This window comes from Eurypyga helias, unplaced genomic scaffold (assembly GCF_000690775.1).
Source record: "Eurypyga helias isolate BGI_N326 unplaced genomic scaffold, ASM69077v1 scaffold26784, whole genome shotgun sequence".
Lineage (NCBI taxonomy): Eukaryota > Metazoa > Chordata > Aves > Eurypygiformes > Eurypygidae > Eurypyga > Eurypyga helias.
In genome coordinates, this window is record NW_010246026.1 from 34410 (window position 1) to 61097 (window position 26688).

At 42.9% G+C, this 26688-nt stretch overlaps 1 protein-coding gene across 1 annotated transcript in view; it reads right to left on the reverse strand.

The window, feature by feature from the left end:
* UBE2E3 (ubiquitin-conjugating enzyme E2E 3) overlaps positions 1 to 26093 on the reverse strand; it is a 53989-nt gene extending 27896 nt beyond the window's left edge. The window contains exons 1-2 of the mRNA XM_010150270.1: positions 25894 to 26093; positions 23662 to 23712 (exon numbers count right to left, since the gene is read on the reverse strand). Coding sequence (XP_010148572.1) covers positions 23662 to 23712; positions 25894 to 26087 — 245 coding nt within the window. The 5' untranslated portion in view covers positions 26088 to 26093. The remainder of the gene's footprint in view (positions 1 to 23661; positions 23713 to 25893) is intronic.
* Positions 26094 to 26688: the final 595 nt, after the last annotated feature.

Sequence of the window (26688 nt, forward strand, 5' to 3'; positions counted from 1 at the left end):
ACCTGCAAATAAAAAAAAAAATCAAGCACATTTAGTATTATGTGCTGAATGCCCCCAAATAAACAGGATTAGATGAGTATTCAGCCCTCATGTAAAAATCAGGTGAAAAAGGTGGCACTGAATGTGTACTTTGCTTTTACACTTGTGCAACAGAGTCCTTCCTAACAGTAACACAGTGAGCAGTTCATGACACTACTGGCCTCACATTTCTGCCTCTTGCTGCTTGCAGACAGCGTGCTGGGATGGACGTGTGACAGAAACATTCCTTTCAATGGCACGTTTCTGAAACCACCACAAGAAAGCTGGCAGAGGCGAGGGGACAGCAGGCAGGTCCCACTTCCCTCACTTTGCCTCTCCTCATCCTGCTCAGGCACCCAAGGCCGTGCTTTCCAAACGCACTGACCTGACACGGGGCTGAATGCTGTGTGGAGCCACTGGTGGATCAGACATCTTTGAAGATGAGGCTTTGAGATCTGTTAAAAATATCATCAGTGCATTGTGCAGGTACAGGTAGAACTTCTGTAAAATATCAAACTCAACAGCCCTTTACGAGTCATGATGACCACCACACTGCCTTCCCCTCCTCCTTCGGCTTCTGGCCCTGTTTAACCAGCTCTGCTCTCTTGGACCCAGCTCAGGAAAGCATTTCTGCATGTGCTTAAAACCCACCAACTTCAATGGGATATAAGCACATGCTGCAGTACTTTACTGAATGGGGTGCTCTTTTGTACCAAACTTTGTACCTTTAGCATCAATTACCCTGTATCAGTGAAGAAAAATTAGCCCATAAGTGATTTGATTACTTCATAGCTACTCCATTCATTCTGACTTAAAAACATATGGACATGCAGAAAGAAGATTAAGGGTTTTTCTGTCATGGTGTTCTTCTACGGCTCCCCTGGCACACAAGAGGAGGCTGTTAAGCATCGTGCTGCAGTTCTCAAACAATCTTGCTTTTCTCTCCCCCTCCGGTTCTTATTTGCCACTCCTCTAAAGTGAGGCTTCACAAAAAAACACATTAAGCTACAGAAATACACAGCAGTGGTGTTCAGAACATTGTTCAAATAAGGTCTAGCACCTCGCATCAAATCTCTTAAACAGTTGGTGACCTACTGTCATGAAATACACCCCGGTACATGCTTACTGTTTGTTGGTTTCTTTAAGTTGGCTTTTTATTTATTGTTGTTTGCGAAATCTGATGCTGTGTTACAGGTGTCCAAGCTGTTCATGTAAAACAGCAACATTATCCTACAACTAAAACTCCATGATAAAAACTTTAAATATACTGTTTTGTAAATACAAGAGTTAGAGCAACCAGAGGTGTGCACACACTCTACATCTAAATGTAGAATTTCAGGCAAATTGATTGACATTAAGAAGAACTATTATTTAAACTAAGAAATGAACAAGCGAGTTATACCCATTCCTGACAAGAACAGTTCTTCAGTTTTTAGTAGACTGATACAGACATCTGCAATGGCTTAAGAAACAATTTTTAAATAAGTGTATTTTTTTGCAGGATATCTTTTAAATTAAAAGTGCTGGTGAACCAAGAGAAGGGAGTAGGCTGTGCCAAATTCGCACAGTTTTAGAAAAGGCAGATGATGGAGTTGAAGTGGACAAACGCTGCTTGGGTTCATCATTTCTCCTTACCATCCTCCCTGAGTAAACCCACCTACCTGGCATCTTTCTGATTTCAGCTAAATACGCTGCTGATGTGGAAGGCAGGTTTCCTCTTGCCTTGCCTGGGAAGAAGCACGCCAGAGAACAGCGCGCAGGCACGGCCACGGCCATGCACAGGCACGGTGGACTCATGCCAGCATGGCAGCCAGAAGCACGACTGACCACTAACAAACAGAGGAAACCAGCCAGGGAAAAGATACATTGTATCTAAAATACAAAATAAACAAACAGAATAAAACTCCCAAACACAACTTTTGTTGATTTCACGTTCCCTGTAGTAACGGGACATCCGACTTCAGTAAAACGTGGCACCCCAGAAGCAGCTTTCCATAAAGTAATACTGGCATGGCTTTTTGTTGTGGTGTGTCTGATCTCGCATCCTCCAAGCAGTCCTTCCACCAGTATTACAGCACACAGTTTGGAGAGGCTAACTGCGTATAGAGAGAACCACGCATGAAATGGCAGCGTGGGGTCTGGCTGAGCCTCAGTCCCGCAGCAAGTGGCTTCAAGAAGTTTTCAAGCAAGCCAAGAAGAGAGCAGAACCACAGTAGAAACTACAGCAGACTGCTTCCTAAGAGCTGTACACGCAGAAGTAACACTTGAATGAGATGCCATCTCTTGAACAATCATAAGCATGATTCAAAGGAAAAAAAAACATAAGACACACACCCTGAAAGATTTAAATATTTTTTTAATTACCCTATCAATTTACATTAATTTCAGCTATTTGCAAACCAACACTCAACTGTCAGGCTGCTAGGCAACGCCACCTAGTGATGCTCGTTGCAAAAAACCATGCTCCATCCTTTATTATAAAGGTTCACTCTTGCAAAATTCTTGTTAGTGGAACAACAGTTTCAAGAGGTGTAAAATTTTCCGTACCTATGAGCATTTTCAAACCTGCAGCATTAATTTAGCAAAAACCCCATTTTATTTACCCTGACATAATTTACAGAACCGACACCACAGAGAGCGCGCTGGGTTAATCCCATGAGAACTTAAACAGACACACCGTGCAGTCTTGAAATGATACCGAGATACAGCGCAAAGCCACGTGAATTACCTTCCCGTTCTGGGAACAGCTACAGATAGCATCTGTGTGGTAAAATATTTTACCCAAATTTTTAAGATTTCTGTTTGCGTGTGTAAGATACGTACTTGAAAATTTCTACCCCAGTCTCACAATCTCAAGGGAAAAGAAACCCTGTGCAGGTTTAAACGCTTCTTTAAGAGCTGGAACCACTCAGTCATCTATCTGCTGGCGATAGCTGCTAGCTGTAATTAGCTTCTGGTGGAAATTGCCAGCAGACGCAACTGGAAGTTTAAATCAATTGGCTCTGCTTCCTCCTTACAAGAAAATTGGGAGTTTCAGGGCTGCATTCCAGCCTGATGGATCTAAGAAATCAAAGGCAATTTGACAAGAAAGGGAAGTGTCCCTTTTCACGGCCTGCTTTAACCCTGAACATGCTGCATGCTCCCAGAGAGGATGGCTCACTTTTTCCTTTTTTTTTCCTGAATCTCCAAAGAAAGTAGCTACAAATATACAACAGATATTCCACTGAAAAAGGCCAGTGTTCAGCCCCAATTATTTTCACTTCACAGCTGTGAAGATAGGAGAGGGAGGGAGGGACACGATGCAGAAAGTCAGAAACTGAGAATAAAGGCAGCCCGTGCAACAGCACTTGGAAGAGGAAGCAGAGCCCAGTGCGTGGAAAGCCAAGCAAAACCGTCAAGTACCAGTACTGCAGCTGGTTCACGCTCACCCAAACGCCAAGGCTCATGACAGTTCTGCATTTTGGCTTCACCACACAGCACCTTCCAACAGCACGGCAGCAACTGCGTCGCAGAGACCTGCTCTCACCCTGCTCTGCATACAGCCTGCTTTCCCCCAGCTTTCTGCATTTGATCAACAGTTCATTACTTCAACAGTCAGGGCTTGAATGTAGCAGCGTCTGTGCGTTCTTGGGACCTGTCCTGATCTTGTCCCCCTTAATATAAACTGTGTCACGCACAGTGTAAGTGGCAAAATTGCTTTGCCAGTGCTGGGTTTCCTGTAAGTCCTGCTAGGATTTGACTTCCTTGTATCTAACTCACAGGGCTACCTGCAGACCTCAGATGGTACAGAAACACTTCAGTGCCCCAAGGCCACCATTAATTCGCAATGAACATGACTAATATGTAAGCAATCCTTTTCAGTGAGATGTATCTGTAACTGGGCGTTGTAACTGTTCTAGTGGAGGGTGTCCCTGCCCATGGCAGGGGGGGTGGAACTAGATGGTCTTTAAGGTCCCTTCCAACCCAAACCATTCTGTGATTCTGTGATAAACAAACCATGTAAACACCTATATCAGGGGGCTGCCTAAAGTCTCCATCTCAATGGCACACGCACACCTGCCTTATCAAACCAGGAGGCACGTACACAAGCAGGATTTGTGTCAGGCTGCCTTCGGCACCCACCTTATCTGTATACTGCAAAACTTCTTCAATGATGTCTTTAGACTCACCAGAAAGTCATGTGATTTGAGATATAAAAGTAACTCACATGCAAAATATACTAAACACACAGCACTTGCACAAAAGCTTAATGGAACAGGGAAGAGTTTAGTCAAGCAGAAACTCAAGCATGGCAAAGTGGCCTTGTTTTTTTGACACTAGATAGACTGGTCACGTCGTAAATTACTGGAATTATGTAGCTCTGCTACAACATAGTGATGCTAGCAACTATTTTGATGCATTTCCTGTAAAGACATGCAGTGACAGCACAGCAGAACTGCCACAACCACTCACACTCCAGCTGCCCCATATATGCACAACCCTCTCCTAAATTCCTTTTAATACTCACTTTGTCACCCTACTTAAACAGGTCAGCTTCTGAAAAAGGTGTGTGCAGTGGTTATGTACCAGAACCTTTCTAGCAGATTAACCATAAAAAACATGCACACATGGCTTCAGTGGATTACACACAAAGTTACACTTCACAGAAAGCAGGTTAGGAGCAGTCTAACAATTTTATTCATTTTTATAAAAGCCCCTTTTAATGTCAACACTCTTCCAGCAAGCTAGATGGCTTTACCTAGATAGGATCTTCTCCCCTCCAATTAAAAAGAAAAAAAAAATCCTGTAGATCTAATCCTGCCTACAGGCTTTTTCTTTCCTTTTTTTAAAAGCCAACTCTTACTACTTAATTACAAAACTCGTGTTTTGCACAAAAATGGGATCTTTCTTAAGCTCTCTTCTGCTCAACATTCTTCTGACCTAAAATTGCAAAGCTGTTTCCCAAGACTTTTATCATGTCTTCTTTCTTGTTAAACAGTTATTCTTCTTATTAAGCAAGCAATAGAACAAATCCTGATTTCCTCTTTAAGCAGTGGAAAACCAAAGTTTCTGCCAAAAAGCCTCCACAGCCAAGAATGTTAGGTAATGTACATTCATTGCTTTCAAGGCTGAAGCAGTTTGCACCAGATAGGAACCTCACCCAGGAGCTGAAATTCTCCAAGACACATGCTCTTCAGAGACAGCGAGTAAGAGATTAATAGCTGTATGAAGAGGAGCAGGGAAAACTGGATTGGTACTCAGTCCAAGGATTCCCCACAGACGTCAGCACTGCAGAGCGCTTAGCCCTCTAACAGCATGGTTTCACACCGAGTGGCTCCATCCCCCAGGCAGTGCGGGGCTGTAGGACACCAACAGCAGTTCAGCTCTGCCACGAGTAACACCACCCTTAAGCCTTTCCTGGTGGAAAGCCGGCAGTGCCAAACGGAATGTGCTGCATACAGCGCCTGCATCGTTCGCTGCCTCCCTAAGACACCGTTCACTCAAAACCCAGCGAGCGCTGTCTTCACCCAGAGTATCTGTCTGAGCAGAAATATGCCCCATAGGCTTTGCTACACCCGTTGAGATCGCAGCTCAGTTTGTGTATGCTTGCCCTTTTCTAAAGGGCAAAACAAAGAGAGTATTTGACTTTAAAAATGCCTCGGAAACTACAAATGAAAAATTCCATGAAAAGTGTACAGCTTTAATTACATCTCTCGAGGGGACGAGACAGCAATTTTGTCTTCTCTCTGCACTGGGAAGTCATGAGGTGACTGGAGGTACAAATGTTCACATTTGTAGGGGGAAAAATGACCTACATTACATCCTCAGCGGATCATGTAAATAACAAGACGTAAAGTCGCACAAAATTAGTTTACATCTGAAACATTTTCAAAATATTGTTTTAGCTGGGTATAATAGACCACCATAAGATGTGACACACAGCAAACACAGGGCTTCAATTAAACAGCTGGCAAACAGCCAGGAAGAGATAAAGGCCCAGGCTGTCACTTGCTAGACAATATATATGGCTATTTTGGCAGCCGAAACCCAATGTGATAATTGAGCCATGACACGTTAAAAAGGCACACGATTTTCAAGGAAAGAGTTCCTGAGCACTAAACAGGAAGCATCTACAGCGTGCTTACAGCGAACCAAGATTTAGCAGTAATAATGAGATGGGACTGATTACAATTCAGTGGTGCAAAGCCATGCTTGTTTAATGCACTGCACCCTGTAAGCAGTTATATACAACCAGACACAACAATACATGTGTGAAACCCACAAAGGCTGTCAGTAGTAGAAACAATGGGAATCCGAGGAGTGTGGAGCGCTGTCTTGAATTGTTTCTCTGTGTATTTTTAATATTAATAAGGATTTTATACAGTAGCATTCTTATCTCCAGAATTACAGTGCATTCCATTTGATTTCCAACACCAGGAAAAGCTTCAAACTATGTAATTCAGTTTTAAAATAAAAATATATAGCAATACATGAAGAGTAAATAACTTCAGAATCACACTTTTGCTGTAAAGAATAATGACTGTTTTGTTTAAGACATGAAGAACCTTAACACTGACCGCAACAGCTGTTTGGAAGACAAAGTCCAGGAGCTTTCCTAGTGTTTCACTGCATGTTTTATTAAATAACCCAAGGACAGAACAAATGAACAAATGTACCAAACGAGGACATGGTTTTAAGTTAACACCTGACAGCCATATAAAGCCTCCCATAAATGCACTCCATCAAATTAACATGCGGGCACCAATTGCATTTCCTTCTCAAGTAAAGGACTTGAAAGCCTATACATTGTCAGACCCCAGTCCATTCATTCACAAACCTCCCACAAGGTGTTAAGTACTTCATGATCTAAAATTACGCTTATATAAAAGAGAAGCTAAATTTAGGCTCTGTAATAGGAAAATCCCTATGAAGAGTTTACTTCCTAATCTTATTCTAAACTTAACCGCATTAAAGATGTATTCAAATAAAGAAATGGCATGTGTACCTTCCCTAACCAAAAGTTGCAATTCATCTAGAGAGCTTAAAAAAAATTTGTAAGAATCCACTTTCAGGCCCACCAGCACCACTGACAGCAAGATGACAATTGTACAGCTCTTCATAGTGTCAGTACTCATGAACCAGAACTGAGTCCACTAATACTGGCAAAACTGTTGGAAATGATCTCCTGCACCAAGCATCAAAGAAAAAAGGGGAAAATGAAAAGGCATTAAGAAGAGGTCCCTTCAATTTAACCTAATTTCTTATCTCAAATAACACCAAGACACTGTAAAACATGCAGATTTCCCTCAAAGAAACACCTTACCCACCTCAAACGCCCAACACACACTTCATGGCTAACACCAGAGCAAGCTGGCATTGTTATACAGAGCCAAAATGAAGCAACAGCATCAATACTTGACTTCATACTAAAAACAGTACAACAAGAAACTGTAATAACTACATAATCTACTTCTACAAAATTATCTTTAATGACTCTGATAGTAACTTCATTAAGTATCAGTAAAGGAAATGGAAAAGCTTAAGATGAGGTCAGAACATTCACTTTTGGCTGCTTCCTCAGGAGATGCATCAAATACGTTATTTCTGTCCGAGGAACACTGGACTCCTGAGGGTAGCTGTTATGCAGCCCCAAAAAGAAAAATGAAATCGTGATACAAATTTTTTTGATCCCCCCAAACTAAAAGGTGCATAAGGGAACAATTTCAAGAATAAATTAGTTGATCTTCATCTGAAAATTGCATACTATTGCATGTATAAATGGCATATTGCAATAGTGAAATATATTAAAAGAAGCACACACTGACTCGTTTGTCCTCAGTACTGCAGCAGGCACACAGGCATATTCTCACTCCCTTCAGAAAAGCACTTACACACACACGTTTTCCTGGAAAAGGTGAGAAAGGTATGGTGTCCTTTTTCTGACTGAGGGTCACAAAGCAGAAAGGCAGTAATTAAAAAGGTAGAAACAGAAGAGGAATGAAAAGAAGTAAGTCCCAGTTTGTTAAACAGCTCATACACTTGCCCCTTCACCAAATATCCAACGAAATCCCAGTAAAAAAAGAATTCTTTCATGGATTTTGTAGTCCGGCCTGTTAACAGCCAGTTATGAAAAGAGGTTTCATGGAATTAAATATCATCCAAAAAGTAAATTTTCATACAGATTAAGGGACAGTATGATGGAAAACTGTTTTAGGACAACAAACAAACAAATATAAATAAGTAACTGTGCAAGAACTGTGACTAAAAATCATACCAGGCAGAAAAGGAAAGACTGCTTAGCACAGATGAAGAGGAATACTACAACTAGGAGGTAGTTTATTTACAGCTACCAAGGAGCAGGGGGTGTTTCTTGTTTTGTTAACTCCATTCAACCTTTGGCCACTACTAATCAGCTGTAATTGCAAAAGAAACTTTGTCTGAAAATACAAGGAGTTATAGGTAAAAGTTTTTAATCTTCTGCTGCATAGAGTAGTAGTTGTAAAAAGGTGTGTCCCAGTATAATATGGAGCACTAATCCTCCCCACAAAGTAGAACACCCTGGAGTAGATAATGACATTCTCTGAGAAATAAATCCTCTCATTTTTATACTCTGGCATGGTTTCCTGATGTTTACATTTATTCGACAAGCCAAGAAATTAATCAGACTTATTTTTTCTTTATATTTCACATTTAGAAGAACAGCAAAGCTCTGAGCACCTGGACCGTAATTAAATCTATAATTCATCCAGCAGCATGAAGACTAACACACAAATAAATTAACTCCACCTGCCAGAAGAATTAATAATAACGAGAACAACTTATTGCAGACACCAAAAATGAGAAGAGAAAGGTTTTATAATAAAACTTCTGTCTTTCAAACCCCATTAGGACGACCTTTTCACTCAGATTCCTATTCCAGTGGCAATCCAGACTGCAACACTAAAACTTCAGAGGCTAGAAAAAAGATGAGAGAAACCACTGACCGGGAGACTGAGAGGCACAATACGTGTTAGCGCAGTCACTCTGAGCCACGCTACCAGCGGAGCACAGCCACACCATCAGCACACCGGGCCAACACCATTCATCCCCGGGAGAAAGGGGTGCCCTTGGCTGGCGCCTTGCTGCTGGCCTGGGAGGAGAGAGGCACCCCAGAAACGTGTTTGCTGCCAACGGGGTTTCAGCCTCTTGGGACCACCACGCAGCTGGTGCAGTTTCAACCCAAGATGCTGCAGTTTTCACGCCTGCCCCAGGACAGAAGAGCACACGTGTGTTTCTCTGTCCTGTTCCACATACTGCCTGGATAAAATCCAGGGTCCAGCTTGCACCCAGCTTCGAGGCTGTTGTTAAACACTCCAGCAGTTCCAGGATGACTCACGGCACTTGGCACTTTGCCAGCTGACTTTGCGCCGAGCAGAGATGCTGCATCTGGAAAGCACAAGCAGTTGCAGCACAGACACTGCTGTCAAGCCTTCATTCCTCATGACACCTTCCGCAAAGGGAACCAGAACCGACCCCTCAGTTTTGTGACCAGCAACTGGCTTCAGAAAAAGAATTACCTTCAGAAATAACACTGCACAATTTAGTGATGCCTTCCTCCTCCCACCCCCGCGCCTTCAGGCTTCAAAAGTCAGTGGCACTTTCAAAGTTAACAAGTTAACAAACCCAGAATGCTTCTGGGCATAGATGGATTTAAACTAAAACCTGGGGCAACGGAGTCTCTTGTAACTAACTACCTGTTCTTCTTCATGCGCTTGCAAGAAGCAGAAAAACAAAGTGGTATTTCTATGGATGCAACAATATTTTTCTTGTCTCCCCAAGCCCTGAAAATAGCAGCCGTCACATTGGTGGGCACGTGCCATCGGTACTGGAAAGCTGCCCAGCCTGGATGGAAGATTTTAGGGGCGAGGTATCCATCTTATCCCAGGTGTAGGAAGAGGTACACTCACTGTCACTCCTGCCTCCTTACTCCCATATTTAAAAACAAAACGAGTACATGCACAGCTGAATCTGAAAATCCAGACAGAGAATTCATTTCATTTACTCTTCAAAGGCCAGAATCTGAATACAGGAGTAAAGAAAAATTAAGCACACCAAAATCTGCATGTCAGAAAACAAAGCAGAGAGTTTCCAAAACCCCTCTCATCGTCCTGCCAGAGTGAAAAGTCGGCAGAAGCCACTTAAAGCATGACTAGCAAGCACGGCCTGCTCCTCAGCCAACACCACAGAGCAGCACACAGTGCAATTCAGAGGCGATGAAAACAGCCTAAATAGCATCCCACGGGATGAGGGGTCACATTCATTCACTGAATGGCACAGTCCTGTGCTTATGCAGCCTGCAGAAGGTACAGGTACCCGTTAGAGGGGAACGACCTGCCAGCACACAGCCCCACCACCCTGCTGGGACTTGGGCTATTTCAGCCAACAGCACCACACCAGGGAGCTCAATGATGCGATGTGCCCACAGCCACGTGAACTGGGAGGTCAAGAAATCCAGAAAGCTGGGTCCCAAGGGTGACGATTTATTTTTCCGATGATACATACAGCTGAAGTATTTGTGACGACAGCTTAATTTAGGCTTATGATTTCTAGGTTAGCAAAGCTTCGTCTGTCTCAGACAACAGAACTCCCCCCATGCTTAAATGGGATAAGGACACAGGGAATTCAACATTTTCTAATAAAACCCCAGTGTGAGAGTTAAAATGTCAACACATAACATGTTTCACTAGTGAGCACCGAACAGAATCAGCCAGGAAACACATCTGACCCATTCCACAACACCCCTGCCTAACTCAATCCTTCACGTGCTTCAACTTTTCCCATCAAGTGCCAATCCAGACAGGAGCATACAAGGGACAAAATTAACCTCGCTCCATGAAAACCAGAAGGTGCCACCATGCAGATTAAACAACAACAAAAAAATTTTACATCAGCTTCTCCAGCGTTTGAATTATGCTGGAGCACAGTGGCACCCCGGCCACAGACAGTGGGATGCGGACGGTGCAGGGCACAGCACCAATGGGCTCGGCACCGCCTCTGCGCACCCACCGCCTGAAACAAAGCCCTGAGCAGGAAAACCTCCACAGCCCAAACAAGAGAGCATTTGTGGCAACCACCAAAAAAGAAACTTTAAGGAGAATCTGAAAACACCAGATAACTGTATTAACAAGCCCAGAGCAGTGTGATTTCTCACTGGCTGTGTCTGAAGAGATAGAAGGCTAAAGGTGAAGAAGGTTAGCTAAAGCAGAAGAAACCTTTTCCATCTCTCCAGCCAACAACTGCCTGATGGAAAGTGACTAAAGTAGCAACTCCTTTAAGTGTTAAAAAGGAAAAAACCTGGTTTTTTTCCCCCCTCAACATTCTAACACCTTTTTAAAGAACACTACTGAAACCAGCTTTACTGTAACTACAGCTTCAGTGCCATAAACACATGGTTCTACAGATAAAGCTCAAAACACCTCACAGATGCTACTATACCTCGGCATCAACTGGCAGAACCAGCTCCTCCTTTTCACCTCCATCAAAACACTACAGAGAACAGTGAGGGTCACCATTGCACAATACCAGGCCAAATCAAGTTTCTTAGACCTTCAGCAAATACTTATTTGTAGCTTTATGTAGACATTACATACAAAGCATAGAAAAATCACACAGAATACAAACACGCGCAATTCACAGGAAGTAACAGTTCCCAGTTCCTCTGCCCAGGTCAGAATTACTGAACTCTAACTGAAGGCACATTCTTACAGAGCTTGCTTTCTGTACAGAAAGAAAATAAAGTGATAGCAGAACATTTATCTGTTTAGCACAGCTCACATCTCTCTACTGCCTCCATCCCTGACCCCACCAACGCTCATTTCTAGTAAGGCACACTTGTCATGGTGTGGGAACTTTGCCCCGAGAGCCCTTTCTGTCTAGGAGAGCCGCCCAGTGCTCAGCCTACAACAGTTGCTTTAGTATCCACAAGCGCTACTATTAGCTTGCCTTGTAACTGATAAGGAATTGTTTTGTTTCTTCTACTCCTAAGACAAAAAACTCAAAACAGGCTTAACAAAAAGCCAAGACTTAAAATAATGCTAGTCTGTGGTGTTACCATGAAAAACAAAAAGCCAACCAAAAGACTTGAAAGAAAAATGCTTTCACTGCATTTGTTCTCAGAGATCCTATAAGGTAATTGATTTGTCTGTGTATTGATCTATTTAAAGTTTGGTACTGTATGCTATCAAACAAATCAGTGCTCTCTTACTGCTCCATTTTAGTGATGACTCTTTTACTTTAGTAACTTGTTTCTTTTTTAAAAATCTGAGCTATGGTGTGTTTGCTCTGGTGTAAGTAAGCATACCAGCTGTAATTCTGGCTTTCAGTTACGAGGGGAGGGGGAAAAGGGGGCAAACCAAACTCAAAAAACAAGGCAGACAGGTTGCTATTTCAACTCTTCACACTACCCCGGCAATCCCTGCACTCTGTATAAAATTTGTATGGCTATCACATAAAATACCCACTCCAGGCAGGCAAACACTTTTGCAGCCATTGACTGTGCTTCAAATAGTTTATCATGTGAAGATCACCCACTCAGATCTAATTACTGTTTCATCATGCTTGTAGAATTTTAGGTTGTAGAGTATTTCTACCTTTTGCAGATGAAGTTTGTTTAATATGCAGTAGGTTGTGCTGTGTAACTTACACCACTTAAATTTGCTTCCATGGGAATACAGTGTTCGTTACAGCGTTCATTATAAGCTGATTTTAGTCTCTTATGACCTCTCTTTGCTTTTGCTTTATAGGCCAGAAATTAAACTAAATCTAATTTCTTTTCCCCCAAGATGCTGAAATCCCGAACTCTAATCACAATACAGGGTTTAGGCGTAATGGGTTCGGTTTACTGGGCCCTTAAGGTATCTGTTGAGGGAGGTGCCGCTAAACCTGTAACACCCCATTACAGCTGTAAGGTGCCACCACAGCTTCTGCTATCGATGTTAGTGAAGTAGGTATGGACATGCCCTAGGTATCCATGAGCAATTTGGGACGAGCAGCAATGTACAGTGATAACACAGAGCTCAATAGCAACTAACCATCCCTGCACCTGCACTTGTCCCATGGATCCTTCAGCCTGGATGAGGTCTCTGATGCTGAGGTACCATGGGGAAGGACAAAAGCCAGCTAAGGTACGAATGCACCCCAGGTGGTGACTGCACAGTAGACAAGTCCTCTGTTTGTTAGCAAAGGTGCCTGTGTGTAGGGAGGAATCCGGCTGTCCACTGTCTGCCACAATAGCTGCGGGTTCAGAGCTAGAATCACCATCAGCTGAACGTATCTCCTGTTGCGTAGTTACTTATCTACTGTGCTTTTTTTCTTCTTCCCAAGCTCACTCTGCTCAAAGCATTTACAGTCTAAATGCTTTGCTTAAACTGCAAGCAAAAATAGCTTTCTGCTGCTAGCCTTCCCTTACAGAAAGGGAAACGCCGATGTTTCTTTCTGTCGTTTGTTTTCCATTTGTCCCGTGGAATCTGACCTAGTGATGCTCCACTGATTTACTGCCTTCAATATTTTGGTGACTTCCATGTCTAGGCTTCAGAGTGAAGGGCTAACCTGAGTTCAAACCCAAACTGCCTCACTGCAGCTTCAAGCTCAGTGAACTATCCTGGCATGACTGAGAATCTCCAACTCTCTGCAGCACCCTGTGCCGCTAATCCAGCCATGGGGTGATTTGAATGCTAATCCAGCCATGGGGTGGTTTGAGTGCTGGGCGTAGTTACCTTTGCTCAAGCTACGCTAATCAAGCATCGAGGAGTCAGGCTGGCTTCACGCTGAACACTCACCTTAATTTGCCTACGGCTTTCCAGCCCTGCCACTGGAGCTACAGGAAGGGTTTCTGGCAAGGGAGGAGCACACCTCAAAGACAATTGCGCTGTGAATCCTTGAGGCTGGCCTTTAGCTTTGCCGCCTGCTCTTTGCCTCCGTTGGCTACCTTCCCAGCGCCTGCACCCTTCTGCATGCCTCAGAGAGGAACTACTGAAGTTTATAGCAGCATTAACTCATCAGCTGGAAACCTGCCAGGCTGCTTACATTTTCACGACAATGTTCTGAGCCCTGACTCCAGAGGGTGCTTAGAGACGGGATCCACGGTCAGAGGCAGCACACTATACAACTTCTCTGATGTGCTTGGATCCATCTGGGTGTTGTGCACAGATGCATGAGGACTTGCACATCTACTGCAAACTGCCTCTATGAAGCAGGGAAAAAAATGTCCCTTGCTTTTGTTTAGCTGAGCGTTAGCAGTACTTGTGTGCCTGTGGAGCAAACGCAGAAAATCCAAGCGCAGAGCACATGAAATATCAAAAATCAAGATCTACTCCACAACCAGTGCTGTTAGTTTCTCACAGAAGTGATATACCTCTGGAGAACTGATGACATGTGCCTAGCTTATTTCTAGTTACCAGAACATGACAGCTTTGTGCAAGGAAAATAAGACTGGACCCAAAATGAAAAGAAAGCCAAAAGGGGCTGGGGGGAGGGAGAGAAATCACTTCGCAGAGAAATCACTAGACATCTGCTTTTTCTAAGTGACAACAGGACAGAAGCTGTGCACTTCCAGTGCCTTTTTTAATAATTGCTGTTACTGCTGTTGCTAGAAATCATAGAACCTGTATATTTTCCAGGATGATTATACTACAAAATCCTGATTAAAATACAGTTTTTAAATGAGGGGAAAATCAGTTCCTGATGAGCTTTCCTTTAACGTTGTCACTTAAGTGACAGTATCACTGATAGCTTGGTCAAACTGCTCATCAAGAGGTTACTCAGTCCATTTCCTACTCAAAGACAGAACCAACTGTATCTGCACTGCTCCTGCCTCTGAACGACCTCTGGTCATGCAGATCCACCACCTTCTTACGCACACTGTCCTCATAGCTAGGTACTCCTCATGGCTAAACGAGGTCTTCGTTATGGCAATTTAAGTTGCTCTCCGCAACCACCGGACAGGACTAGCAACAACTGCCTTACTTCCTACACAGCAACCACTTTCTACATCCAAAGATTATTCTTTTTTTCCTCTAGTCTGTATTCATTCCAGCTTGCCCATGTCACTTGGCAGTGTTGTGGTTAAACCTCGTTAAGGTACTCCAGCTGGCCTTTACGAGCACTGAACTGAATGGGGTGACTTTATATACAGTGTGGCCAACACTTTTTTTTTTTAAATACACCCCCGTATTGTGACTGCTATGCTATTTATTTCTCTTTCTGTGGCCTAGTATTGTTGATTCCTGGAAAGCACATGACCTTCTGAGTGGATATACCTTTTCTAAAGAACTGCTCCTCATCCGGTCTCTTTTTTTCCCCATGGATTTGTGCAGATGATTATACCCACTAAAGTGCTGTGCCTTGCAGTTCTCATTATTAAATTACACATTATATTTAAGGTCACTTCCTATATTTGCCCACGTCACTTTGCATTCTAGTCTTGCCCTCGAATGTGCCTACAACCCCTTCCTCCCCGCTGTTACCCTGCAAATGCAATATTTATATGCTCTAGTCCAGTATCCAAGTCAATAACGAAAGCATGAATTACTAATGACTGCAGGATGGTCCTCTACAGACCCTCTCTACAAATTCTTCCAACCTGAAAGTGACCCAGTGGTATGTACAGGTCCGCATAGTGTTTCACCAACCAATCTCTCCCCTCATTTGCTTCTGAAAGTGATGAGAACATCAGTAGTTTCAACACCGACAACTAAATCTGTATCTGAGTTCCTAAAAGATCTGGCCAGTCTGTTTTACAGGAAGTGCTATAAAATTAACAACTGCGGCTTCAGCCACAGTTTTGAACTAGATAACAGTATAGTGCACTCTCTGAACAGGGAAAATTAATCCAAATTAATGCAAGCAGGCTAGGACTCGTTTATCACTAGCAGTTACTGGCTCCAAGTAAGGCATCAATTTAAAATTACAGCATAGTTCCTGGCTAGCTTAGCAGTACGGACGCTCCAATCCTAGACAGCAGCTGGATATCCTTGTTCCTGCCTACTTAGCCCTGAACTCAGAAAACACGCTTAAGGTGTTTTTCATGATGTCTGTATTTCCCGTTTTAAAATATTCCGCATCTATGCAAATCCTAGTTACACCAGCTCTGAAATACCCACACAGCAGTTTTGTATGAAGTAGCCAATTCATTTTAAATTAAAGGTTTAATGTAGTTTAGCTGATTCTCTTATATTTGCACCTTGTTAATTTGTCTTTAAACGAGGTGTCCCAAGTCTGAAAGTAAAGATCAAGTCAGAGTGACTGATACATGCAGACAAATCAGTGTGAGGGGGAAGCAGGCAGTGTGCTAGGACCTTGCCATCCATACTGTTTATCACAAATGGAATACGACAGGCTGGCAGTGGTGAGCAATGCACAGATTGAGTGTAAAAAGGAATATATATATATATATATACACATGGTATATTTTAATCAGTTTTATCAGAGAGCCTGAAGGGCCTTTGTACAGTTATACAAATGGATATTTGAAAAGCAGATTTGTCCTTAAGTCTAAGGACATGTTACTTCACAGGTTTTACAAATTTCTGCACAACAATGTTTAAAGAATTGTTTAAAAAACTGGGGCGGCTCAGGCTCTTGTACTGTTTCCAGATAAAATTTAGACATAACGAAGGTCAGTTCTCCAACACCAGTAGCGAGAGAGAAGTGGCTGAACTACTTCTACAACTCTAGGAGAGAGGCAGCCACGATTTTTTTTTCCATTTTGACAGTAGTGCTAATGAGAACTGGTGAAAGATTTATATGACCTTTTGACTAACACACAGGCATTTAAGAGCATGTATGACAGCACTGAGGCCACTGCTTACACAAGTGCCTAACCTGCATGAAAACTTAGTCCCGTGAGTAGATATGCTGATTTGTGTTGCATAACCCTGTCTTAATTATGCCACTGAGATTACTTGCCTGAGAAGTTCACTGTGTGGGGGTTGGTAAAAACCTTGGTTTATAGCTTGCAGGAGGTCGATAGTAGCACAGGGTAAAAAAAAACGACTTGCGGCATTTTGAGTTGTTGAACCTGTCATCTGCTCTCAACTGAAAAGTAATTTAAATATTCTCACAATTAAGGAGTTACACAATCTTCCACTGTTGCATTTTTTTTTAATAAAAGCATGTTAAATAACAGTGAACTCCAGCTCTACTTAACACTTAAATCTTTTACTGAAATGCCTTTCTAAATTGTGTCATGCCTACTCCTTAAGCAGTTTCACTGACTACTGGCAAATAAGGTAAAAGCCACCCTGCACACATAAAGATGGCAGAATCAGGCTGTTGTCACAAACGGACAGAAATACAAAAATATCAGACTTCTGATCGCTGTACTAAATTACACTAATCCTTCCTACTCTGACCTAGACTATATTCTTCTGGTAGGAAAGAGGGAGGGAAGAAAGGTTTAATGGAAGTAATTCTAGATAAATCAAGGCTATCGCTAGATAAACATATCTTTAAATCACTGTGAGCCACTGATTTACATTCAGCAGCTCACAAGGAAATAATTGCTTCAGAAGGAGCCACAGGACTATGTTCAGAGCTGGACAATACTAAAAAGTAGCCTTTCAATATTCACTTGAGAGCTGCTTCAAACATGTTCCTAGATGTTCTACAAACATCATCTTCTTCCTTGTATTTTTGTAACTGTAACTGCAACCTTCTGTATAGGGAAGGAAGTGTTAGAAATAATTGTGTGGGTTTGTGTTCTCAGAACCATTCTGCACACTTCAGCTTTCTTTTCTTGTAGCATGCATTTATTGCACTCGGTGGTGAGAAAGTGCTGGGCAGGGAGAGACAATAAAAAGTATAATGTAACTACCAGAAGACACATTATCAAGTAGAGCTTGGGTGATGTTTTTTAAACTTCCCTCATTCAGCTTCAGCACAGGCATTTTTGCACATGCTCCTGATACTGTTTCTAACATCCCTTAATCAAGTTCTCCTTCTATAGGGAACTATTCAGTGTTCACAGACGAGGTTTTCACTGCAGAGGTGAAAACCAGCAAAACTGACATCTTTTTTTTTTGTCAGTGAGACTCAATATTTAGCAATATGAAGACGTTTGCCCAGTAAGAAGCTAACCGGATAAACACAAAGCTGGGGGGCTGCCACTGATCTGAAAAGTCAACAGCTTGACTGGAAAAAAAACAGTCCATGTGAAGACTCAGGCACACGTTTGTGCTACCATACAGGGGCCTGGTATTTGACTGCATTCAGAATATTCATCCTCCTACTGATTTCAAAAAAGCAACAGAACTAACGCCCGGCTTTGACAAAAGAGAGATGGAAACGTATTGCATTTGAGAGACAAAGGAATGGATTGACTTATTCATATCCTGGCGTGTCTGACAAAATGCTTTGTGTGAACAATGCCTACTCTGAAGGGAGGGAGGAAAAATCCAGCAGAGTTAGTTTGAATCACCTATTTAAACTGTTTAAGCAAACTTGGATGATTTTTTTTTCTTTTTTCTCGCCCCCCACCCCCCGGGTAGCACTGTGGAGTGCACATGAACCTGCTTCTCTTAGTGACTGAAGTAGTCACCTCCATGGCAGAACTGGAGCAAACCACAGCTGTGCAGTAACATCTTCAACAGACACAACTGTTTGCAGAGCAAACATCTGCCTATAACCTTGCTGCAGGTAGAGTACGTTAACAAAAGGAAAGCTTCTACCAGCTTAGCTGCGGTGCCTTCCTTGCTACGACAAGGCGGCGTTAGCTCAAGTCCAGCGCTACCTCTGCACCTGGCAGAACCTGCACCACCAGCGCAATTGTTCGTTGCTCCTCATTGTTTCAGACAGCTCAATTGAAAGAGCTCAAATTGCTGGTCTGAAGAATACCTTCACGACACTGCTCTAAATACGTACTGCAATGCTTCCCCACTGATGGGGTAATAACCACAGCGAGACAGTTACAAACATCTGGATTCATGGGTCCATAACTAAACCAGTAATAGCATTTGTCTGCCAGGGTTTTGCAGGCGTTTTTCTTTGTGTCAAACTCCAGACCGTGGGGTTGGGTTGGCAACACTCTGCAGCGCAGAATTAGCCCAAGATGTGGCAGTAATGAAAGGAACAAATGTAGTCCTTAGGAAGCAGAAGAATCCCGTATTAAAACAAAAGCCCTACATGTGTTGCTCTCATTGTGCTCATTACACATACTTCAGAGTATTATTTTAAAATAATTAATTTTAAAATGAGCTACTCGTAAATTATCAACGTACTTGCAAGCCTAGGAGAGGCTACAAACAGCACAGTCCTCAACTGCCACCTCCTGTAGTATTGCTCAAGAAAACACATTAGTACATATTAGCATACAAGGCCTGAAAATAAACAGTAATTGAGACAGTAATCCCTATTACGGAAAATCTTTTCAACAGACCTATCAGGTCAGGCACTCACTAGCTGGCGGATGAGAGGAGCAGGGAGCCTTTGGGACAATCCCAGCAGCTCTCCCTCGGTAAGAATTCCCCTTTCCCAGCAGCTACGGAGGAGGACAGGTGTCTCTCTGCAACAGTACTCTGAGGCATGTGTTTTATCTGGCCCTTCTTTTATTTTTTTTTTTCTTTTTAACCACTTGCTTTCAAATGTCTGATCTTCAACTTAACAAAGAGAAGAGGTTACAGCCAACTGACAGAACAGACTATTAAATGCTTAAATTCTCCCACTTGCATGCACCATCTTAACTCACCTCTTCTTAAACGGCATGAATTAAGCTCTGAGTGGATACACTAATCTCGGTGTTTGCTTTCATTTCCCAGAATGTTTATACCAAACTGGATTTGTTGCAAAACGGGTTGTAAACTATAAACTAAGCTGGCATGAGTGTTACTAAATTTACTTAATACAGGGTTGAACTTCAAAAACTTTCCCATGAACATGAACAATGATTAATTTTGGAATGGAAATGAGGAAGAGTGAGGAAAGAAGACAGGGAGTACATATTTTTGCTATTGCAGATCAGCAGGGCAGCCAGGAACAGCTGAAGGAAGCTGCTATAAATCACAATACCCCTGGGAACGGCCTCACTTGTGCCAGCCCTAAAATCCAGGAAGTGTAACAAACATTGGAGCTGGCTGTGCCCTGCTCCACCTGGGCTGCAGCTGCCAAGCTGTGTAGGTCAGAACAGCAGCCTCAGATACAACCTTAACTACAGAGTGGTGACCTCTGAACTAAACAGTTTTATGCCATGAACTGAAAATAGTTTTTCCAGATATGTCAAACCTATTTAAGAGCATCTCTGCAGCCCAGATTTACCACGCATTACGTGCAAGGTCTTCACAGCATCTTCCCAAGAAAGGATAACGGTGGGGCTTGGCACAGTTCCACACCTTGAAGTATGTATAAGCGCTTGGCCATGGTTTGAAATTGAGCTGCCTAGGAGCAATAGGGCCAAGACCTTTTTTAGCTTTGCTTTATGCTATTAAAAGCACAAAAGAAATTAAATACAGCACACTGCACCAAGTAGCACAGCTTTTGAGTTAGGCCAGCAAAAGCAAGAAAAAAACAGGATCAGATACCTGTGTCCTCAGTTTACCTATCTTTCCTAGTGCTACGGTGCATGTTGGACAGTAACTGACTCGTTTCAGGCTCTTCTGTTGGACAGGAGAAAACATAAGAAGAAAGCAGTACTTAATTTTCCTCCAACATCTTTAGCGGCTTAAGACCAAATCTGATTTTACTGTTTTCAATGTTCTGTCTTTCATGGAAATCACACTAAAATCACAGGAATTTAGACTTACTACTGTATGTTAAAGAGTAAAGCTATCAGCATTAAAGATACTAGGTTTTAGTCGGTACCCCCAAAATGCAGTTCCTACTCACCGATCACAAACATGTCAATGTGATGCATGACAACACTATTTTTCTAACAGTTCATTGTCCAATTCACAGAATCAGAAATCAATCTCTACTGTTGAGACAAGCAAGCAAAAACCTGCTATTTAGACATTTTTACTGTGCCTGTCATTCTGCCATCCCAGTGCCCGAAGAAGTTCATGTGCAGCCCAGGCCTGCCCAGCACACCCAGGAATGGGGCTCCCCTGGGGCTCTGGCATTTTGATAAAACAGGTGTTATAGCAATAGACATGACTGTGGGAAATTTAACTGCTGAGGAAACCTACACCTCTTTTGCATGACAATCACAGTGCAACCTGTCGGTGTAATTTTGAAGTAGCTAAATCAGTCTTGGATCACTCCGATGGACCGACTCCACATGCAGTTACACTGGCAGGTGAGAAGTGGCAGCAGCCATCGGTGTTTAACACGATATGGGAGAGTTCAACATCCTCTTCAGTATTTGTACTGTATTCTGTTAAAGTCACATGTAATGTTCTATATATGCCGTTTATTTTAAAAATTGCTATTTTTTTATCACTTATGTAACTGGGTAACCAGAAGGGCAATCAACGTCCAAGAGCATCGGTTGGCAGCTGTATTTTTGTGAAGCCTGCAACATGTGGACTGTAAATGATAAGGGTGTGCTCTAGAACTGGAGCAGAAACAACTTTGCATGAAGAAATCTCTTTGAGAGAACTTATAACACAAGGTTTTTTTATTTTTAAAGCACGTGTGAATACGGCCAAGTTATACTGGCTTTTAAATATATATTTTTAATAAGTCCTTTTACAAGAAATGTAATAAGTAGCGTTCTACTGCTTGTTGCATGAGGGGCCACGAAGAGGTGCCATACGCCTGCTGTGTCAGTCTCGTTTAATCTGTGCTACTACACCCTATAAGAAAGAGTGTTACAAGCTTCAACAGCTCTGCAGGTAACGCACAGCTGCATTTACCTCCTGATACCAGAAAGGTTCTTCCTAACAAGTCAATTCCAATGTAACAGTAACCCTTCGGGCACCGAAACTCTGCTCAAACTGCCCATCCTGAAACCCCAGAACTTCTGTTACAGAAGCCAATCTCTCTTCTGTATTTTTTATTTCGCAGAAGGTAAAAATGCAGTGATCAAACAGTTGCTATTGAGTAAAAGGCTTAAATTCCTCTTAAACAACACTTATGGGTACAGAAGCACTGAATTCCTCAGTAAGTCCTTCCTGACTTTCCCCTACACTCTGTAGGAGAGAAGCTTTAGTAATTTTAGACGTTGGGGGGTTTTCATCATTCTAACAGCATTCCTGGGCACCTGGCAGTACCAGCTCACAAGAACAACTCTGCAATACTCTTGTGCCAATAACACAAGGGGAACATGCTTTCCCAGAGAGCTAAATATTAGATGCTATTGGAGAGTGAGGGGGAAGAGTTCCCCTTCTAAAACCCAAGCTGTAACACGCTGTACCCGAAACTGCTACAATTAGCTTTGTACCAACTATAAGGCAGTGTTGGTGTTCCAGTTCATTTAAATGCTTTCTCTCCTACCATGCCTCCTTTGACAGTCCAAGTGTAACCCGCATGACCAACACAGACTAGATCCCAGCAACTTATTACCAGTTATTTAAAAACAAAACAAACACACCCCACCCTGACCTCCCCCCAAAAAAACCCCACATTTGCCCTCTCAACAGAGCTTGCCTCTACGAAGAGGGAGAGCCACTGAGCCTGCATGCACGTACATCAGGCTGCCACAGGACATCTACAGCACAGTCCTCGGGGTACGGCACCTTTACCACAAATTCAGTGAAACCCAGCTCTGGTCTGTCCCTGCTCTCACAGACTAGTCAGACAGCAGAGCTACTCACATTTTACTGAATTCTCAAGACCTGCACCAAACCTTTCCAACTATTCAAAACGCCAAACTAATCCAACAGAAAACACCTCCAGCATTTTTTTCCAGCGTGTACACGGCTCACCGTTACACATGAGCTATTAATCTGAAGATACCTGCAGTCGGAAATCTTACCGAGATGCAACAAATGAAAGCATCGTATTTAAATGTAGCTTTACTGCAAATCTGAACGCTGGATGCTCACAGCTAATGAGAAATTTTGATGCATCCTTTAAACAAAAGTAAAACATGTAAAAGATTTAAAGAAATTATCTAGCTATGCTACTATTTAACTTTCCTATCGATCAAGTGCTCCAGTTACCATCACTTTATCTAAGACTACATTGCTCAATCTTCCAAGCTTACAATTTCATTTTCTAAAACCTAACAGAAATCTGTCCCAAGTTGGGAAATTCCTTAAAAATATTCTCTATCAAGAGACTACAACCAATAGACACAGAAATCTAAAAGCAATACTTCAGCTTATCTAACTGTTAAGCAACATACTAAGAGAAAGCGTAGAAAAATCACATACGGTTCTTTTCCGTTACTTCAGAATGAAGTGATCACTCTACACACCTGGCACTCAAAAAGCCCGTTCAAACCACACGCAGACATTCAGTTGAAAGCTTCAGCATATTTCGAAGTTCATACAATTAACGTTTCCCGAAGGCAGTGACCAGCTACAAAAACCAAGCTGAATGCACGCTGCTATGTACATCGGTCACTAATACCTACACCACCGACATGCAGACAAAACAGCAAACTTTGATATCAAACCTCCCCTATGCTTGTTCAATCTGCTGTACGCAATTTTTGTCTAACAGTCACCGGTCGTAAACACTAAGTTTCCCATTTGTTAGCCTGAGCACATTAATCTCCTACCACCATCCACAATTTAAGAAGCCATTACATACCTGCAGTTAGGAGGAGGATCAAGGGTTATTTCAGCTAGCTCCTTCTGGATTCTGTTGGTGAAATGAGAACAGACACAAAGCATTTGAGATAGTCTATAGAATAAATCAGGGAATTACACTGCCCTCTACCACCATGCAGTTAAATGCAAGATTGGCTTTGCCTTCAGTAATGCTAACATGGCTGCTTCCTCTTTGTTCTCAGAGGCATAACCCAAATCCCACAGCTGAGAAACTTTGCAGCTTTTTTCCTGCGCCACGCTGGATGCAAACAGAACACTTACAGCTGAGCTGGGTAGACATTTCCCACAAGTATTCAGAAAAGTAACTCTTTTTCACATCCAAGCACTTTTTACCAGAGAGATTTTCTTTTCAAGCTAATATGCAAATGAGGCGGGGGGGTGGGGGGGGTGTTGCTGCACAGGCAGATTTGACAATGACTTTAAACCAGCGCTACAGACCTGGGGCTGCGGCTGAAAAAGTGAACCGCGCTGGCAGCAGGCACCCCCTTTTCACAGTATTTCACCTACTGCTTGCAGTGTGTTTAAAAAGTGAATTTGCAGATCTGCCAGGCTGCCTCTGTCACTGGAATAATCTCTCTGGATCAACTTTGCCTCTCTCCACACCTTCTGCTGCCTTTCCTCCCCCGACCTCATACAGGAGAGGCATTTGCATGATAAAAAGCGATATGATAACTTGAAATAATCCGTGCTTAGCTCTACTCCATTACAACCATTCCCAAGGTGTTAGGATCCAGAAAAGGAATACCAAAAACTTTGTCAATTTAATAGTTTAGTCAGGTACATAAAAGGAGGAATTTCAAAAGAGGCATGGTAGATTCCTCTTAAAAAGTACCAAATAAGACTTCTCTTCAGAAGAGGACCCACAGGAGCAAGACCGTGAAATTCACGTGGATAGCAAGCGTTGAAATACCAGCTAACAGACACTGCTCTGCACGCCCTCGCACTGGTACCAGTAAGTTCAGTCAGGCTACTGCACTATGTGAGATTTACAAAATTAGACTTGCAACAATTAGGTGAAAGAAAGGCAAGAGGGGAAAACTCAGTCTCGAAAGCCTGCATCTCAAACTTCTCAAAAAAGATAAGTAGTAACAAATTATGAAGCCTATACAGGAGTTCCAGAACTTTTCTTCTTTAGCCAGCCCTATTTCAAAGGGCTTCTTTAACAAGGTCAGAAGCCATCAAAGCCACCCAGTCATACTCTGCAGCAATTTTAACACGTTTCAAAAAGTATTTACTGAACCTAAGTCCATTACAAATTTACTGAAGTGTTCCTAGATGTCAGAATTACAGATTTCACGCTGAATAAGCAAAACTTGAAGTGACTACGGCTACTCTACAGCTTTTCTTGCTACAGGATATTTGTCAATGTTTGTAAAGAAAAGTGAGTCCAGGGAAAGGACTGGAAAGTTACGATTTATCTCCGAAGACCAGAGAAACCCAGGGATTTAAAGTTTGCTCATTTCCCACAGCTGAACTTACAGAACATTACCAGAGTGCGTGTCTTGAGAGCTGGACTGCCAGTAACCCACCATGCAAAACAAAACCCAACAGATGTAACTGAACAAGGTGTCTGAGGATTTTCACATTTGAAGGTAGAGGCTACCTGTAGAACCCCGTGGTTTGAATCAGCAGGCCCCAAGGGAGAAAACTCGCCTGAGTTTCTCCTCAAAGAACTGCAGGATTAACCCATTGCTTCGAGATGTGCAGGACTCTCCCGTGCACTGACACGAAAAGCCAGTCGTAAGGCCCACAGAAGCCACTCGGGGTTTGTGACTTCTCTAAAGAAAGAGCACTCTTTGCCATCAGCCTACCGTCAGCCTACAGACCGTAATAAAACACACCAGGAGGACTCCACCCTGTACCAAACAGGCGTGGAAACCTAACTCTGAGAAGGATAGCCGCAGCTGACACTCTCGCGCATTTTGCAAAAACGAAACGCGTTTAGGTGCCCCCCCAGCCAGCCTGGAAGTTACCAAGTTCTCAGACAAGTCCTCACGAGACGTTTGACAAGTCCGTGTAATTATCACCCCAGTTAAGACCTGGATTAACGAAGACACTGCCTGGCAGGCTCCTGTACTAGAGGAGTTAGTACCTCACTCTTCTCCACAGAGCTTTACAAGAAGGTCCCCTCTGCCCTGAAAAGCGCGACGCAAGCGCCGTGACGCAAAACACCGTGCGAAACCACCACGGAACGTCTCGCTGCCCCCTTTACCTTTTAGCACTAGTAGATAGCTTAGCAGTAGTTTTGCTGGAGAGTTTGGTGTTCTTCTTCTGCTGGGTGGCAGAGGGTTTTCGTTCTTCCTGCTCTTCGGGTTCGGGTGCGGGTGGATCCCTCTGATCGGCATCTGAACTACCGCTGCTGGTACTTGGACTTTCATCGTCTGACCTCTGCCTATCACTGGACATCGTGGGGAACTTTTTTGGGGCAGGACAAGAAAAGAGGCTGAGTTAATACAACAGGCGGGACTCCCTCCTGCCATTCCCCAAGTTCCAGAGAACACCTGAGTCGGTGAGAACTCAGCTGCACTAGGAAATGAACCGAAATGTACTTCTTTGTCTCCTCCCCAAGGGCTGCAGTTTGACAGCTATAAAGGGGTATTTACACTTTTGAAAATACAGATATTTCCAATTTTTAAACCCACTCGCATTTTTTTCATACTTTAAACAATATGCCAATTGTCGACTTTGTTCTAAGGCACGAGACAGATTTAGCAGGGTACTTAGGCAATGAGCATTAATAACTTATGACACACTGTAAATAACAGACCTCACCGAAAATGTTTTTGAAAAAGTCACTAATATCCTGTAAATATTTACACTGGAGCAGAGCATTTTATTGGGTCCAAACGCCAGATTCCCCCTTCTCCCCCTCTCTCCAAGAAAATCTATTGCCAATAACACTTGGGTTGGTTTCAGATGCAGACGTACACTTGCTCTGTGCATTTAAAGGGCTGGGCTGGGGGGGGCGGGGGGGACGAGGGTTTTTGTTGTTGTTGTTGCTGCTTTT